Source organism: Schistocerca nitens, chromosome 5 (assembly GCF_023898315.1).
Source record: "Schistocerca nitens isolate TAMUIC-IGC-003100 chromosome 5, iqSchNite1.1, whole genome shotgun sequence".
Taxonomy (NCBI): Eukaryota; Metazoa; Arthropoda; class Insecta; order Orthoptera; family Acrididae; genus Schistocerca; species Schistocerca nitens.
Window position 1 is genome coordinate 496,128,480 of NC_064618.1, and position 20,424 is coordinate 496,148,903.

A 20,424-nucleotide genomic window follows, 5' to 3' on the forward strand; every position below is an offset into this window, starting at 1 on the left:
GGTGTGAGATGATACCGGACAGTTTCTGTATGCTGGGCGATCTGCTTCGTATGTGCACAAGGCGACTAGATAAAACGTCGCTATGGCAATGCCTCTTCATTGCTCTATAGGCAGCTATTGTTTTCAATGCAGCCGTTAGATTTTAACTGTTGAAAACTGTCAAAAGCGCCGTCATGGATTTCCTGAAGTTGACACGACTGTAAAAATGTCTTGGTAGTAAACATCATGTGTGATGCGACGTTCTTTTAACCTCATGACGTCATATCTCTTAAACTATGCATCACAGTGATATATTTGTGTAGGAACATTCATCCAGCGGCATATGTGGATACTGTCTGGAAAATATGTTGCGAATATAGTTAGTAGCAAAGAAGTAATAAATTTAAACGTCTTGCACAATGCAGCAGTATATCATTCACATCTAAGTTTATGAAGTTATATCTCCTGAACTATGTGTGGAACCATGATATAATTTTGTAAGTGCATTTAGCGGCATGTGTGTATATGCCTGCGAAATTTATTTAATGCGAATAGAGTTAGTAGCACAGAAGTAATATAAAATTAAATGTCATGCATGATGCAGCTGTTTTCCTTCTACCTCATTGTTTATGATGTCATATCTCCTGAACTATGATGGGTAGGTGGCTCTTACTGCTACAACGATTGTTGCCTGACAGTAAGGAATATATGCACCAAATTTGGTTGAAATCTGTGCAGTGATTTAGGGAGAGATGTGGAACATACATGCACACACACATATATATGAATCCGTTTATATAATATGTATGCGTTTAGTTTTGATATGTCTCATGTTTGTAATACCTGCTTTTTTTGGAGTATAGAATGTTTGTATATATAGCACCACTCTCTGACCAGGAAGTCAGTTCCATTCTATCTGTTCTTTCGTGTCTGTAACAAATATGCTTCCAGTGAAAAGTGCTGTATTTTATTCACGAACCAACTTTCGTATTTGGACTTCACTGTAGTTATGACGTGACAATATCTCTCTATTGTCCACCAGATTCACTCCCAGATGTAACTGAAATATTTAGAGTCCACCTCAGTTCGCTGGCACAAATGTTCCCCATTCATGCTGTCATCACTGACACAGAATCACTTCATGCAGCCATCAATTTGGAAAATTACAATTTTGTTAGTGGTTGGTATGACAAGACATCCAACGAAATATTACTAAAAAGGTTCTCTAAAAACTACCTAGATCTGATATAGTTCAGGAACCTACTCATAGTGGATAATACACTATACCTAATGGCGACATACATACCTGATATTGATGGCGACGAACATATTAAAATTGAAATGTTCAATAACCTCCAGTCGCAGACTCCACAAGAGAGGCGTTGTACATCATGGATACGTTTACTTTTGAATTTCTGAGAGAGTGCGTTCCAGAAAGAGTCGTGCAACATATTACTTCCTTCAACATATGTCTCGTGAAATGCCACAACGGTAAAATTCGAGAAACTAGATCTAATGCAGAGGTTTACCCACAGCCATTCTTCCCACGCCCCAGCGAAGTGGAGGTTAGTAAGTAATACCAGAAGTATCCTTCACCACATAGTGTCAGGTGGCTTGCGGTGTATAGATGTAGATGCAAAACAGATATTAGTGACTGCAAGACAGTTGTAGCAACAATGATTATAAAATTACATTGGGCAGCTGGAACAAGTAGGAAGATTTTCAGATTTAGTAAGTTACACAAAGAGGCTGTCCTGTCACATCTTCAAGAGGATCTCAAAATATTTACCTCATATCTCTTGGCAGGAGTACGTAGAAGAACTATAGCTCAAATTGGAAGGAATAAATTGACTATAAACTGGATAGATATGTGTGTAGTTCATAATGGTCGTGGGGGGGGGGGGGAGGGAGCTAATAGTCCACGGTATATAGTTATTGTGAAGTAACTTCTAAAGAAACAGTGCCGTCTGCGTAATAGACAAAGAAACAAAGCATAGGACCATGGATAAAGACATGCTGAATGAAACGTGTTTGGTTGTCAAGAGGGCAATGCGTGAAACCTTCAATGACTAACACAGCACAGCATTATCAAAATATTCCTCACAAAACCCAAAGAAATACTTGTTATATGTAAACGATGTAAGTGGCAGCAAATAATAAAATAAATAAAAACTAAACAGCAATACTGAACTCGGTATTCAAATGATCCTCTACTGAGGAAGATACACATGTAACCTTTGATGTTTAACGATTTTCTTATTTTTAACTTTGTAACTGAAAAAGCAAGGCGCGATTTAAAAGATAATTTATTTTCATTTATATTTAATGTACTTTGGTAACAGTAGATTCTCACAATAGTTAGTGGATAACTGTATCATATGTGAGTGATTTAGTCCATTGACGCTGTAACGAGAAATTCGCCAGGCAACAGTCGATGATACAGACGGCATTGCCTTAATTTGATCGCATTTTTCTACTTTTGCGTCAGTTTCAATGACTTTGGTATAATTTCACTGTAGCAGTGTAGTATGATAAATTTGTACTACCGATAATACTCAAAATGTATTTCTCTTGCGAAGTTTTGTATATATTGCTTCCTCGGATTCCTAATATGGGCGCCGCGGAAGCTGCGGCCGCCTGTATCGGTTCTCTTCCTGTATGACACACGCAGATAAACTGCTTCACCAGTCGCGCTGATTACGTTGAGCGCTATGGAGGGTGAACTGGAAATGCCCGTATCTCGGACACTGTACCGTCAGTCGTCCATTGAAATGCGCGTCCAGCCAGCTTCTCCTACAACTTCTGAGTACGAGGATGAAGGCGAAGATGACAAGCCGCAGCCGCCTCGGGTAATAGACGTTACTCCTAAAATTCCCCAAAACAGACAGTGTGAAACGCAGGGTCATACGCAGCAAGTAGTCCAAGATGAAAACGAAAAGTTCAAACTTAAGAAAAGCTCGCATGAAACCACACCAGCCGAAGTCAACAGTACTCAAGAACAAGCTCCAAGCAGTGAGACAGAAGAACCTGATTATGTCGTACTGGCAGTTAGAAGTGACGTGGAAGAGAAGCCTGAACAAAAGGAAGATAAGGAGGCACCAGAACGAGCACAGAAATCCGACGAGAAAGAAAATGCAAAGTGCAGAAGCAGTCACTGCGAATCAGTTGGGACACTGAAAGGTATGTGATTCATAAGTAATGAGCATATCGGTAAATCTTCATTTCATATGGTGTAATTGACGTGTTTGACGTTAACTATGCAAAAATGTAAACATTCTGCTAGAAGTAGATGAAGCTTCAGGAATTAATACTACACTATATGCTGCGTAAATTTTCTACGTGTTTCTTAAATAGTCTGTACTACATTATTAAAAAAAATCAATATGGCTACCAGTGGTGACTGTGTCTCGTGCACTTACGCCGCAGTGATCTCTCGAAACGTGATGAGTAACTAAATTCTTCCGAATGTTTGACATGTAGAGTTATTACTTTAAAATGCATTACCCACCGTCTTCGTTACGGCTAGCTCCGATTTGTGCAGTATTTAGATACGTCTGTTTTGTAGGTAGAACGGACTAACATTTAAGATTACATCTATTCCTGTGCGTGTTACATGCGCGCTTCCTGTTATCTTTCTTTGTGTTATTTCTAGGTTTCTTATTTGTTTTCGTGCTTTCTATTGCAGCGTGATAAAGCTATTTTTTACATAGATTTTTCCAATGTTATTGAGGCTCATATACGATAACGAGAAACTCATGTCTGAATTAATATCACTAGGCCAACTTGTTTTTTGCTGTATTTATCTATACAAATAATGTTTTATATCTGAGGTACCTTTACATCTAAATGACAACTCTGCAGTTCACACTTCAGTGTTTAGCAGAGAGTTCATCAAACCAAATTCAGACAGTATCACTACCGCTTCACTTTCGATTAGCATGTGGGAAAATCGAGTACCTAAATCTTCCCATGCAAGCTCTGATTTCAATTATTGTACTGCGACGGTCATAGTTCCATGGGCAGATGCGAGTCAACAACATATTTTCTCATTCGGAGCAGAAAGCTGACGGTTGAAATTTCGTGATAAGATCCCGCCGGAAAGAAAAACGCCTTTGCTTTAATGATTGCCACCCCAACTCACGTATCATATTCACGACACTCTCTTCCTTCTTTCACGATAATGCAAAACATGTGCCCTTCTTTGAACTTTTCTGATATTTTCCACCAAGCCTATCTGGTAAGGATCGCGTTCTTTGCAGCAATACTCCAAAAGAGGACGAAAAGTAAGGTGTGCACAGTCTCTTTAGCAGATTTGTTACATCTTGAAAAGTGTTCTGCCAATAAAACGTAGTCCTCGGTTTGCCTTCCCCACAATATTTTCCGTGTCATGGTTCCTGTTGTTAGTGATCGTAATCCCTAGCTATTTACTTAAACAGACAACCTTTAAATTTGTGTGTTTCATTATGTAACCGAAACGTTATGGTTGCTTTTAGTACTCATGTAGATCTCACACTTTTTGTTGTTTAACATCAGTTGCCACAGTATCATGTGCAAACAATCTAAGAGGGCTGCTCATATTACCTCCTAAATTGTTTATATAGAATAGGAACAGCAAAGGACTTATAACACTACCTTGGGGAACATCAGATATAACTTCCGTTTAACTCGATGACTTTTCATCAGTTACAATAAACTGTACCTTTCTGACAGGAAAGCACAATCAAGCCACACAACTGTGACGATGTTCTACAGCTAGGAAATTTCGTTAGAAGCTGCTTGTGAGGAACTGTTCAAAAGCCTTCGAAAAATTTAGAAATATAGAATCAACTTGAGATCCACTGTCGATAGCATTCACTACTTTGTATGAATAGAAACGATTTTTACTGAATCCGTGTTGTCTATGACGTCTAGGTGGTTTTCTTCGAGGATTTCATAATGTTCAAACACAGTGTGTGTGTTCCTAAATCGTACTGCGAACTGATGCCAATGGTATGAATCCATAACTTAGCACATCACTTCTATTTCCTTTCTTCTACATCTACACCCATTTTCTGCAAAGCACTCTGAAGCACATGAAAGAGGGTACATCTCATTGTACAGTTAATAGGACATCGACCCATTTACTTCAAGCGTGATGTGCGAGAAGAATGACTGTATAAATGAGTCCACGTGCGCTGTAATTAATCTAATCTTATCCTCATAATCCCTACGACAGGGATACACGGGGGTTGTAGTTATTTCTAGATTTCATCATTTAAAATAGTTTCTTGAAATTTAGAAGTAGACTCTCTGGAGGTTTCCCATCTATCTTCAGTGTCTTGCGGTTAAGCTTCTTGAGCAACTGTGACACTTTCCCATTGGTCAGACAAACCAGTGACCATATGTGCAACCTTTCTTTGTGTGCGTTCAGCATCCCCTGTTAGCAATATTTGGTATGGATACTAAAAACTTGAGCAGTATTCTAGGAAAGTCACACAAGTGATTTATAAGCAATTTTCTTTGTGAACAGATTGTGTTTCCCTTGTTTTGTCAATAAAATGAAGATTGCCACCTGCTTTACCTACATCTGAGCCAGTGTGAACTTTCCATGTCATATCCCTGGAAAGAGTTACATCCAGGTATTTGTATGAGTGGACCGATCCCAATAGTGACTCTTATAAACTGTGCTCATAGGAAACTTTTTTTCTTAGTTTTAAGAAACGCACAGTTTTAGAATTCTGAACATTTAAAGAAAATTTCCAATCCTTGTCTACTTTGAAATTTTTTCAAGAGTCGACTGATTATTTATCCGGATGTTTTTTCAGATAGTACTTCATTACAGATAACTACATCGTTTGCGAAAAGTTTGAGGTTACTGTTAACATTATCCACAAGACCATCAAAATACAACACGAACAGCAAGGGTCTCAACACACTTCTCTGGAGCACATTGAAGTTATTTTTACATCTGTCGATGATTCTCCATCCGAGATAACATGCCACGTCCTCCCTACCAAGAAACACTCAATCCAATCGAAATTTCACTTGATACCCCCATTCAATCGTACATAGCTGTGTTAGAGAGTAAAATTTTTTTTCGGTAATTGAAAGATACTGCTTCTACCTGACATCCCTGATCTTGACCTTGTGTGTTAATTTGACCTGCGCCACTTTCCAGTCCTTAGGTACAGATCTTCGAGTAAGCATTTGTATTGATTATTAAATATGGAGTTCTTACAACAGTATACTCCAAAAGAAATTCAGTTCAATCCTTTGGTCACCACTGACCACTTACAGCGAAACGCGTTAAGACATAACTATAAAATTAATAACAATTTTTACAGAGAAGTTCTTATAATTTAATTCCACTTCATTTAGAAATATTCTCATAATTTATCGTCGATTATGTTTACCTCAGATAGTTCTACTTTCTTGTAAAATGGGTGTTTCAGTAGCAAGTCATAAATCCGAAATTTGATTATATTACAGGACAAGGATCGGCTACTTACAGGAAGTGCTTATTTTATGTGTGTTTGCAGCCTTTGTCAGTCTGTGCCATGGTATATCAAAAGTCCTGTCTCTGTCCTGTGTTGTGAAGATGTACTTTTTCTTTTTATATTGTCATTTAAGTTGATTTTGACATAATGCAATGCTGTATATAAATGTATAGATTTACAACAGTAAATATGTTGAGCTTGATAAAGTGGGGTCATTTATGTTCCTTAGGATTCACTTTGCATTATTCTGGTTAGGTTATTTTTTTTTCGAATTTTCAGAATTTTAGTGAAATAACAGGAAGGTCCGACATCAGAAGGCCATATGAAACATGTGACTGAAATAGTCTACAATAACCCACCTTCAGGCACTGATAAGTGTCTACAGTTCCCAGTTTCCAATTGAGATGCACACTCCTGCTATTCACTTGCAGACATGGCTAACATATTCATACCTCTTTAATTTGCAATATGACAACCTAAAAATTTTACTGGTTTATTTTCTACAGCTTTAGTTAACCCCAGAATTAGTACAAGTGTTTTATTAGGATTACAAAATTGTTGATTAGAAGAAAATCAATTCATTTCTAGTTATAACTTTTCGTATGTTGCCTGATGCAGTTCTGTTGCATCATGGTGTGTACTGAGTAGTGTCGTGTCAGCTGCATAATACACTACTGAGTTACCTAGTGCCTAGTTTGGTAAATCGCTAACTGTAATGATGAAAGAACTGTAACAGAGACCCCTCTGTGGCGCTCAAGTCTGAAGCTTCCCTTCAACGAAGAGCATCTGTTTTTAATTAGGACTAACTTGTTTACTATTCCTATTCATTACAGCTAAAGATGGTTTTCTTATTCCATAAAATTCTAGTTTTGCAAATAATGTGTCAGAGGGTATATAGTCAAAAGCTTTGCTGAGATCACAAAGTGCAACAGATACCAGATCCTTATTTTCAAATGCAGTTAATATCTGGTTAACAACTTAGTGACAGCATTTGCCATACTTTTACTATGTTGGAATCCAAACTGTCTGTTGCAGATGAGAACATGTTTTTCGCAATAGGTATTTAGCTGGTTGTACAACATAAAATCAAAAACTTTGGGGCAATAGAAATTGGTCGGTAGTTACGTTTGTGAGGTAATGGGCGAACTGTGCCGCTCTGAAGATATTCTAAGTTCGGAGTTGGCGTGGCCGCACGGGCCGCTCGGCGGGCGTGAGCCGCTCACAGGCCGACCACCGTGGTGCCGGACGTTCGCCAAAGCAAGAGGGGTCCAGCCCGATCGGGTGGCTGGAAATTCCATGTTGACGCTGTGACGAGGACGGTGCTTCGTGTTGATGAAGGAAATGTCAATGCTGAGAGTGCCAAAGATGGCGGACTTTGTGAAACCTTAATAGCAGACATTTCACAGTTCATACAGAAATTAATAGTACCCAGATGAATCATGATACATCAAAAAGGAAAATGTGCATTACCATTATCTGCACGACGATTCCGATGGCGTAATCAGATTTTCAATATATTTATTGGTTTAAAGTTTAGTATCTGATGATAAATTATACAAGTAACATCCAGCAACGAATTTCCAAAATCTAAACGGTTCGTACGATTCTGTCGATTTACATGTCTTTCGAAAGCTATTAGTGTAAACCTAAATTGGTATGATTTACAGGCTTGCAACTTAGATGGTACATGAGTTATTGGAGGTCAAAGTGGCTGATTACTATCGATCGCGTCAGGCCATAAGAACTCCATAGTCACACGAAAAAACGGTAGCAGCATGCTTTTAAATATATTTATTCATCTATGTCTTCGTTTATTCCCGATATATACTATTCATGAAGAAATTGGTTAAATATTTACTGTGTTTTAGAAAGCACAGAGACATTGGTCTACTGGCCTACCTTTTGTTGCTTTTCCTTTGATATATGTTTATTTAATTTGTTTATGTGTTTAATAATGTGTGTTTGAGCTTGTTTATGGTCCAGCCATAGGAATATTTATTTAATTTCAAGTTATTTAAATGTAAATCCAGTATTTCGTATGTTTCAATATGTTTGTGAGTGCATGTTGGCTTGGAGACATGGAGGGAGCGCTCTAGCCAATCACAGCGCTCGTTACTAAGAGAGACGTATGGAAGTTGGGGAGGAGCATCGTTTCCGCTAAGGACAGGAGGTAGTTAGGTAGTTCTGAGCAGTGCGGCAGTTCTGGACAGGACGGCACAGGACACGAGAAGTGGTGGACGCGACGGCGCGACGGACGCGGAGTCGGCGGAAAGACTTGGACAGTGGAGCAGTTTGCACGTGGTCGCGGAGGACAGAAATATTTCGGAGTGCCAACCTGTGCTCTTGTGTGGAAGACGTAGTGTCCATTCAGAAGTGAATATCTCGCGAGCTATGTTGTTGTTCATAACTAACTACGTGAAGTAGGAATCTATTGTTTCCCTGTTATTCAACTTATATTTTATTTAATTGCTCGACCATCGACACCAATAACTGTTTTGCAGAAATATACCGCATTCTCAAAGTACTCCTACTAACGTACTCATCATTTAAAGTCGTTAAGACAGTACCCCCCCCCCCCCAATGAACCATGGACCTTGCCGTTGCATGGGGGCTTAATTATAAAATAATGCAAATAATTTTAATTTTAGTAGCTGTATGTCCGGCTTCGAAGTCTCGTAACCGGTTGGCCCTGACTGGTATTAGTACGCAATCTGACTGCATAGAATAACAACAAAGAATGAAAGAAAATTTCCGTTAACACAATTAATTAACTAAGTCCCCAGCAAATATGAAAGCTACGAAACAACAAGGCACAAGTGTAACTGTTCTGTGTGTGGAAGTGTGGTTCAACGTACACATCTGGCACGGTTCTTCCTCAAAAAGACAAGATATTTTAAATACCATTTACACTGAATTAATTAAATAAAACTGAAATATTATACTTGCACATAGAAACCAGAATTACACTCTAATACATGAACACAAGCCAGATGCTTTGTTGACTGAACCTGTGACCAAGAGGCATTATTGTTTAAGACATTTGAAATAAAAATAAAAAAATTATTACCTTCATATATATTGACGAAACATACACTCTGATCATTACAACATCCGCAAATCGAACAGCATCGGCTGTCTAGCCCATCAGAACAACTGCATACAACATGTTCACAACTAGTCACGGCTACATCAGAACTCCTACTGCCCACTTCTCAATAAGCACTCTCCACGACGACTTCTCGACAAGCACTCTTCACTACCACATCTCAACAAGCACTGCCAGTGGAGGCGGCGGAAATAATACTCTTTGGCGCAATCTCTGGCGCTGTGACTCAGTGTAGCCACCTTTCATATGCCCCTCCTCCACGGCTAGAATTTGATGGTATTTTTGCCAGCATTGGTGGTGAAAATACCACCAAATTCGTTCAAAAAATACAGACAAAAATTAAAAAGTAATATTAATAAGTAAATATCACATAACTAAATAAATTTTGGCTTTGCACTGACCCTTCAATAACCTAATACATAAAATACAGTAAGGAATACAAATGCTTGCATACATATGATTTTACATAATAGTTTACACAAGTATCATGTGGTTAAACAATTCAATCAATAGCGTCAACAATCACGAATAGGTGCAGGTAAGAGTCTCATAACATTTCATAAACAGTAAACACACAAAAATTCAGTTTATACAAATATTCACATAAAATCTTGTCAATAGTTCAATAAACAAGTAGTTGACAGTTCCAGCAGTAGCACCCAGCAATGGTCAACAGTTGCAAATAGCAGTCTTATAACATTTCATCAGCATTAATTAAACAGCTCCAACAGTGGCACCCAGCAATGGCGAGCAGGCGCAGACACCAACAAGTGACATCATTTCAGTAGAAGCAGTTCCATTAGTGGCACCCAGTAACGTTGAACAGGTGCAGACACCAACAAGCGACATCATCAGTAGTAGCAGTTCCAACAGTGGCACCCAGCAATGTTGAACAGGTGCAGACAGCATAAAGTGACATCATCTCAGTAGAAGCAGTTCCACCAGTGGCACCCAGCAATGTTGAACAGGTGCAGACACCAACAAGTGACATCATTTTAGTAGAAGCAGTTCCATTAGTGGCACCCAGCAATGTTGAACAGGTGCAGACACCAACAAGTGACATCATTTCAGTAGAAGCTGTCCATTAGTGGCACCCAGTAATGTTGAGCAGGTGCAGACACCACCAACAAGTGAAATTATTTCAGTAGAAGCAATTCCATCAGTGGCACCTAGCAATGTTAAACAGGTGCAGGTAAACAGTCCATAATATTCACAATCACTAATCAGACAGTTCATCAGAGTTTATCAGCAGAAATTAAACATTTCCTAGTGGCACCCATCATGTTGAACAAGTGCAGGTAACAGTCCATAATATTCACTATCACTAATTAGACAGTTCATCAGAGTTCATCAGCAGAAATTAAACATCTCCTAGTGGCACCCATCATGTTGAACAAGTGCACGTAACAGTCCATAATATTCACTATCACTAATTACACAGTTCATCAGAGTTCATCAGCAGAAATTAAACATCTCCTAGTGGCACCCATCATATTGAACAAGTGCAGGTAACAGTCCACAATATTCACTATCACTAATTAGACAGTTCATCAGCAGAAATTAAACATTTTCAAGTGGCACTCATCAATGTTGAATAGGTGCAAGCACGAACAACAGTTTGAAGGCACACACAATTGCTTTTACAAAATTATTATCAATGCTCTTACACTAAACATACAAATTATAATAAACACACAAATGATATCAGATAATTGTCATATTAAATACTACAAATACATAAATATCAGTAAACCTATAATATTTATGGGTGTCAGTGGAGGCCACAATAAACAAGTAAAATAACATTTAGGAGATAGGTCGGTACCAATTATTTGGGATTAGGAAAGGAAAACACACAAAACACACTCACTCATCTATCATCCACATTAAGTGCTACTGTGTAGTTGAATAGTGTTAACTGTGTAAATGCAATTCTGTCAAAGATTTGATGTTCGACATGTGTATCAAGTAGTAGTGGCAGCAATGTATAACAGTCAATAATAGTTAGTCAACATCGTAGTCATCATGTCAAGACCAATGTTTGCCAAGCCAAATCAAAATGTACGGTTCCTGAACAACTGTCAGTGTGCCAAGATATGCAAATACTTCCTCTCTCCAAAAAAAAGTATATACTGCTTAGTGATTTAACAAAGTGTGTGTGTAGACAATCTTCCTTCCACTTGAGTGTTCTAGTCTGCCATCTTCATCCTCCTTGTTCCATATAAACCAACAAAAAAATATGCTCCTCACTTACTTTACCTCTTTTCCACCAAAACTCCAATAATCATCAGCATCTCATAAACTTAATACTTCAATAATACCTCTTACGTCGATACATATAAACCTTATCATCAATATCATTTACCCTACCTCTTGTCCACCAAAACTCCAATAATCATCAACTTCACACAATCTCAATAACTCAATAATACCTCTTCAATATGTCGATACATATAAACCTTATCACCAATATCATTTCACTTCCATAACAACTCTTTCCTCTAGTCAGTCTCCTCGAACAAGTACAGATAAAATTATAGTGCAAACTTCAACTCATCATCCCATACAATCCGAAGACACAATGTCCACACACAACCTCTGTGTAGTCCACCTGAGCCAAATCTTCTACTCATTATGAATTATAAAATACATTTTGGTTACCTTGTCCATCATAAAATAAAAGAAATGCATACATGACCTCTAACAGCCTTTAGTTTGAATAACTTTCAGTAAGTAGGTGCGAGTACGTAGTATGAAAGATCACAAAAGACTTTGAATGAATAAATCGTAATATTTCACAGTGTGTACACCACTTCAAGAATCATGGCAAAACAGAAGCAAACATGTGGAGTATTTCTTGTGTCAAGTGTCACTTGCTATTTCAATTTCTCACGAAGAATGCAGTGTGATAACTGTCAATGGTCTAAACCTAGTGTTGGTGTGTCATGTCGTTAGCTTCCTTCCTATTAGCATAAATTTATACAGCTTCCATAAAACCTCGAGCTCATGTGACTTCAATGAAGTTTCTTGTACCAATGTCGTTCGTAGAATTACAGCAGCTCATTTTCTTATCTTAAAATATAAAGCGCTAAGCGTAAGCAAAACATGCAATAGCGAGTAAATATACCAGTAGACAACAGAATGTCAACAAGTGGATGCAGCACAATTCCTACAATGAGGCTCTGCCAAGCGAATAATCTATAATTAATACCATAGTGTGACCTAAACTCTATGTTTGTACACAGTATATCAGCATTTCTATATACCAAATTAAAGAGTAGTTATGACAACCAAACAGAAATGTGTAAATATGCAATCCATATGCAAAGCAGCAAATATATATTTTACATAATAAACAGGTCATTAGCATCATATCAGCATAAACAAATAAATGTTCATATGTAATCTTAATAAGTAAACATGAAGGCGCAAGCAGATAAATCACAAAGTATAACTTACATACATAACCATATCAGCACAATTAATCATGTGACAATTATAATTTAAATAAATAAGCACAGCAGGCACATAAAAAAAATATGACATCAGTGAAAAAGCATAGCAGCCAAGCGATGCATAATATACATAAGTAACAATCCTGTTCATTAATCAATCATTGTCAAAATCAGTTAATGTACGCAAGCACGTCGCTTCACAAGTAAATTCATAGAACATAAAATCTAGCACAAAGTATAAATCACGTAATCGCGAGCAGCAAATTACGTCTAAAGTACATACCTAAGTGGAAATATGTTACCTGAAAAATAAACTCAATTAGTAGTTACCTTTTTAGTTTATTAGTTTCTTCTTCGAAATTACATTCTTCCTGAAAATTTCTCGATAGCAAGTCCTCTTAACGTCGGACACACACAGAATTTACCTGAAGTTCTTAAATATTTTATACAACCGTATCCTGAAAAATACTGAACGTTAATAACATAATTTATCAAGTCACTATAGCTTTATACTGAATTTAATCGGAGAAATTAGACTGTGTATTTGTTTACTGCTGTCAGTGCATTCGAACTGAGCGCTCGATCAGCTGTAGGTACGCGTGACGTAAGAAGTAATTGTTTGCGGTCAACGACTGCCTTGTGCGGCGCGCAGACTTGACTGTTGCTTTGAGTATATGCCGCCGCCAGAACACGGCGCGGTATCCTTGTACTCTCTGTGTGTTTACGTATAACTGTTAGTTTCTCAAAAGTATGTCATTCCACAAAAATTTTAACGTTCGATATATGATGTATTCCTTAGAGCGCCGGGATTTAAGAGTTTCTACTTCGACAGTGTTATCATGAATAATTTTGCGAACTCTATATGGACCGTTATAAAGCAGAAAAAATTTGCGACACAAGACTTTTCCTTTGTGAGACAGACGATGAGACTTAATTAACACCTATTGACCAACTGACAAGGTTTTTAAACGACCAGGACATTTAGCTGATTTCTCTCTTCTAGCAGCCGCAGATGCAATATTTTGCAGAGCCAGGTTCACAACTTCAGAATGCCGCAGTTTCCGTGAAGGCGGAAAAGGAACGATTTCAGAAATGCGATTTGTCGGTGCTTTGTTTTTTAATATCAATATAGGCGGTAAAGAAGTTGAATCATTAGGGAGTTCATTCAGAATGTTTTGAAAAATATGAAGATATTGATCCCATGTTATGTGATTCTGATGACAATAAAGTCGACACAATTTATTGCTTTCCTTCATCCATCTCTCCGAAGCGTTAGATTGAGGGTGAAAAAGTGAAATGAAAATTCGTTTAATCTTACGACGCCGTAGAGTACGGAGCCAAATTTTAGAGCGAAACTGTGATCCATTATCTGATACAACTTTATCAACATGACCCACTTCTTTAAGAAAATGTTTGATGAAAGCATTAGATACTGAACGAGCTGTTGCTTTGCGTAAAGGTGTAAAACACACATATTTTGATGTCAATTCCACTGCTACCAAAATGTACGCAAAACCATTAGTAGAACGAACCACTGGACCGAACAAATCGACTGCAGCCATCTCCTTTAATTTCGCTGGAATGATAGGAAACAATGGTGCTCTGTGAGAAATAGTTGGCGGCTTAGCCTTTTCACATAATTTGCATTTGGCAAGAACAGATCGAATACGTTTTTCCATATTACTGAAGTAGCAATTTTCTCGTAATTTATGAAAGCATTTTCTGGGACCAAAGTGTGCTTAACTGAAATGTATATACCAAATCAATTCATTAACCCACTCATCCGGAATGCAAACTAACCAAACAGAGTTGTCGACCGATTTTCGTTTAAAAAGAACTTTCCAGATAGTTCGCAAAAACGAGGTGTGGCCAAATTGTCCAATCTAACAAAGCGCCTAAGAAAATTAGAGACACCAAGGAAACTACGAACATCACGTTTTGTAGTAGGAACAGCATAATTACGCATAGCGTCTAGTTTCTCTGGGTCAGGAAGAATACCTTCTGTAGAAATAATATGACCAAGAAATTTCACCTGAGAACGACCAAATTCAGATTTTTCCAAGTTCACTGTAATGCCAACTCTTGCAAAAATACGTAATAATGAATCCAAAATTTTGTTATGCTCACTCCAAGAACGTTTAGCAATAAGAATATCGTCAACATATGAAGTAATATTGTCATGAAGATAAACAGGTAAAATTTCGTTTAAACTACGAATGAATGCTGCTGAAGATACAGTAAGTCCAAACGGTAATTTCCGAAATCACTTTTGGGTAAACTAGTCATATTCGGTTATTCTTTACCGACTCTCTAGATAGATTGATAGTTGAAGACTTGTTTTGATAGATACAAAGAATAGTAAAAGAGTACGCAGCAGTGCAGAAAACTAAAAGGGAAATAGCACTACTACAGCTCGGGGCCCTGTGCACGCTACGGCACGTATTCACTTAGTGTAGCGAATCCCCTGAGGGCATAAATAGCCGCACATAAATTCCAGTTTGTGACTTAGTGGCCAATTTGGTGGAAGTGCGTACATAAATTGATCTAACCATGAACATGGATGTATGTCGTCCTTAGAATTGCGAAAGATCTTAAATTTCCGAACAGTTAAAAAGTGTTTATAATCAAAGTTTTCGCCTCGTGGCGTCAAAGACCTACCGCGTCTGTCCCAGTCCCAATGTCGATTATTGTCAAGTTCGCGCGCCTGGCGCTCTCTTGTTGCATCTCGTAAATCAAACAAATTATTTTCTTCAAACCCCTCTGCTATCTGTGATTCTAAATTTCTTCTGCTGTCTTTTCCTACGATTTCGCCTTCAATTTGTTTGACTTGCTTTCGTAATGCCTCAAATTCCCTTTTAACGCGTTCATTAAATTTTCCCTGATTTTCAAAATGTTTATTTATGTTCTGGTACTCTTCGGTTTCTGCAAATGGCAATGGAGCTGTATCAACTGAATCTCTGTCCCCATTTAAAATAAGACTTGTCAATTTATCTGCAATCTCCTCAACTCTTTCCGATAAGTCACCTATTTGTTCTTTCTGTTTATTTACGTCTTCCGTAAGTGTCGCGACTCGGGTTTCAGTATTGACACATTTAGTAGTTAACTGTTCATACTGTTGTGTTAGGTTATTTATTCCGTCATTTGGTACGGATTCCTCGATTCTTTCAAGTATTTCTTCCTTATCATGTGCACATTGTAAATTTAACTCTGAAAATTTCTGTACTATCACGCGATCTCTTTCTTCCTGTTCTCTGTCCTTTTCCTCTTGTCTAATTTCTATTGAAATTAAACAATTATTGTGAGCATTCAAAATCGGTTGTACTTCTTCTCTAATTTCTTTCTTTGATTCATCTTTCATGCTTTTGAAACATGTCCTTATTCGTGAGCCTAACCATGTTGCCATTGCTTCCATCTGTGATCCCAAATTTAATATAGCATCCATCAACTGCTCCATATTAACTGGTTCGAAACTCTTTTCACCCCTAACATTTCCCGCAAAACCAACTTCTTTCGTCATAGCTGTAAAGCTATCTGTGTTCGATACTATTTCAGAATCTTCTATCGTTAATCTCGTATTCTGTGAATTTTCTGATTGAGAAAAATTTTGAAATGGTTCCGGACTATTTTCCCGACTTATTAAATTGTTCTCCACTTCATTATTCATCATACTGTTCTCCTGTGTTGGCGAGTTCGCCATGTCAACAATTTCGTCATTCTGACTATCCATCATTTTTGCCTTTTTCATCGGTCGCGTAATCATTTACAAAACATACAAAATTCGTCACTATACGAAAATTACACACAATATGACACTTTGTCACCAACAATACCATTCACACGAAATGCTTCCCTCAAACACGATTAACGAACAATTGAAATCTTCATAATTGCACGAAATTGTCAAACACATATACAAGACATCAAAAATAAAATTCTGCAAAAATACCATTAGAAGATAGACAACACAACTACAAATGTTCAATTACCAAATCTACACATGCAATATTCTATTACTACAAATTACTACAACAATACTACTGTCTGCTATTTTTACTATCAGAAGCTTCCAAGGGACGATCCGAAGCAGCGGTCGCCACGTGCATGGGGGCTTAATTATAAAATGATGCAAACAATTTTAATTTTAGTAGCTGTATGTCCGGTTACGAATTCTCGTAACCGGTTGGCCCTGACTGGTATTAGTACGCAATCTGACTGCATAGAATAACAACAAAGAATGAAAGAAAATTTCTGTTAACACAATTAATTAACTAAGTCCCCAGCAACTATGAAAGCTACAAAACAACAAAGCACAAGTGTAGCTGTTCTGTGTGTGGAAGTGTGGTTCAACGTACACATCTGGCACGGTTCTTCCTCAAAAAGACAAGATATTTTAAATACCATTTACACTGAATTAATTAAATAAAACTGAAATACTATACTTGCACATAGAAACCAGAATTACACTCTAATACATGAACACAAGCCAGATGCTTTGTTGACTGAACCTGTGACCAAGAGGCATTATTGTTTAAGACATTTGAAATAAAAATAAAAAAAAATTTATTACCTTCATATATATTGACGAAACATACACTCTGATCATTACAACATCCGCAATCGAACAGCATCGGCTGTCTAGCCCATCAGAACAACTGCATACAACATGCTCACAACTAGTCACGGCTACATCAGAACTCCTACTGCCCACTTCTCAATAAGCACTCCCCACGACGACTTCTCGACATGCACTCTCCACTACCAGACCTCAACAAGCACTGCCAGTGGAGGCGGCGGAAATAATACTCTTTGGCGCAATCTCTGGCGCTGTGACTCAGTGTAGCCACCTTTCACCGTTGGTGGGGAGGCTTGTGTGCTTCAGCGATGCATATAGCCGTACCGTAGGTGCAACCACAACGGAGGGGTATTTGTTGAGAGGCCAGACAAACGTGTGGTTCCTGAAGAGGGGCAGCAGCCTTTTCAGTAGTTGCAGGGGCAACAGTCTGGGTGATTGCTGATCTGGCCTTGTAACACTAACCAAAACGGCCTTGCTGTTCTGGTACTGCGAACGGCTGAAAGCAAGGGGAAACTACGGCCGTAATTTTTCCCGAGGGCATACAGCTTTACTGTATGGTTGAATGACAATGGCGTCCTCTTGGGTAAAACATTCTGGGGGTAAAATAGTCCCCCATTCGGATCTCCGGGCAGGGACTACTCAAGAGGATGTCGTTATCAGGAGAATGAAAACTGGCGTTCTACGGATCGGAGCGTGGAATGTCAGATCCCTTAATCGGGCAGGTAGGTTAGAAAATTTAAAAAGGGAAATGGATAGGTTAAAGTTAGATATAGTGGGAATTAGTGAAGTTCGGTGGCCGGAGGAACAAGACTTCTGGTCAGATGAATACAGGGTTATAAACACAAAATCAAATAGGGGTAATGCAGGAGTAGGTTTAATAATGAATAGAAAAATAGGAATGCGGGTAAGCTACTACAAACAGCATAGTGAACGCATTATTGTGGCCAAGATAGATACGAAGCCCACGCCTACCACAGTAGTACAAGTTTATATGCCTACTAGCTCTGCAGATGACGAAGAAATTGAAGAAATGTATGATGAAATAAAAGAAATTATTCAGATAGTGAAGGGAGACGAAAATTTATTAGTCATGGGTGACTGGAATTCGTCAGTAGGAAAAGGGAGAGAAGGAAACGTAGTAGGTGAATATGGGTTAGGGGTAAGAAACGAAAGAGGAAGCCGCCTGGTAGAATTTTGCACAGAGCACAACTTAATCATAGCTAACACTTGGTTCAAGAATCATAAAAGAAGATTGTATACATGGAAGAAGCCTGGAGATACTGAAAGGTATCAGATAGACTATGTAATGGTAAGACAGACATTTAGGAACCAGGTTTTAAATTGCAAGACATTTCCAGGGGCAGATGTGGACTCTGACCACAATCTATTGGTTATGAAATGTAGATTAAAACTGAAGAAACTGCAAAAAGGTGGGAATTTAAGGAGATGGGACCTGGATAAACTGAAAGAACCAGAGGTTGTACAGAGTTTCAGGGAGAGCATAAGGGAACAATTGACAGGAATGGGGGAAAGAAACACAGTAGAACATGAATGGGTAGCTTTGAGGGATGAAGTAGTGAAGGCAGCAGAGGATCAAGTAGGTAAAAAGACGAGGGCTAGTAGAAATCCTTGGGTAACAGAAGCAATATTGAATTTAATTGATGAAAGGAGAAAATATAAAAATGCCGTAAATGAAGCAGGCAAAAAGGAATACAAACGTCTCAAAAATGAGATCAACAGGAAGTGCAAAATGGCTAAGCAGGGATGGCTAGAGGACAAATGTAAGGATGTAGAGGCTTATGTCACTAGGGGTAAGATAGGTACTGCCTACAGGAAAATTAAAGAGACCTTTGGAGAAAAGAGAACCACTTGTATGAATATCAAGAGCTGAGATGGAAACCCAGTTCTAAGCAAAGAAGGGAAAGCAGAAAGGTGGAAGGAGTATATAGAGGGTCTATACAAGGGCGATGTACTTGAGGACAATATTATGGAAATGGAAGAGGATGTAGATGAAGATGAAATGGGAGATATGATACTGCGTGAAGAGTTTGACAGAGCACTGAGAGACCTGAGTCGAAACAAAGCTCCGGGAGTAGACAACATTCCATTAGAACTACTGACAACCTTGGGAGAGGCAGTCCTGACAAAACTCTACCATCTGGTGAGCAAGATGTATGAGACAGGCGAAATACCCTCAGACTTCAAGAAGAATATAATAATTCCAATCACAAAGAAAGCAGGTGTTGACAGATGTGAAAATTACCGAACTATCAGTTTAATAAGTCACGGCTGCAAAATACTAACGCGAATTCTTTACAGACGAACGGAAAAACTAGTAGAAGCCGACCTCGGGGAAGATCAGTTTGGATTCCGTAGAAATATCGGAACACGTGAGGCAATACTGACCCTACGACTTATCTTAGAAGCTGGATTAAGGAAAGGCAAACCTACTTTTCTAGCATTTGTAGACTTAGAGAAAGCTTTTGACAATGTTGACTGGAATACTCTTTTTCAAATTCTGAAGGTGGCTGGGTTAAAATACAGGGAGCGAAAAGCTATTTACAGTTTGTACAGAAACCAGATGGCAGTTATAAGAGTTGAGGGACATGAAAGGGAAGCAGTGGTTGGGAAGGAAGGGAGACAGGGTTGTAGCCTCTCCCCGATGTTATTCAATCTGTATACTGAGCAAGCAGTGAAGGAAACAAAAGAAAAATTCGGAGTAGGTATTAAAATCCATGGAGAAGAAATAAAAACTTTGAGGTTCGCCGATGACATTGTAATTCTGTCAGAGACAGCAAAGGACTTGGAAGAGCAGTTGAACGGAATGGATGGTGT

General features: G+C 38.4%; 1 protein-coding gene across 1 annotated transcript in view; it reads left to right on the top strand.

The window, feature by feature from the left end:
- The first annotated feature begins 2,676 nt into the window (after positions 1-2,676).
- LOC126260908 (beta-parvin) overlaps positions 2,677-20,424 on the top strand; it is a 129,339-nt gene continuing 111,591 nt past the window's right edge. The window contains exon 1 of the mRNA XM_049958365.1: positions 2,677-3,159. Within this exon, the coding sequence (XP_049814322.1) occupies positions 2,691-3,159 (469 nt within the window). The 5' untranslated portion in view covers positions 2,677-2,690. The remainder of the gene's footprint in view (positions 3,160-20,424) is intronic.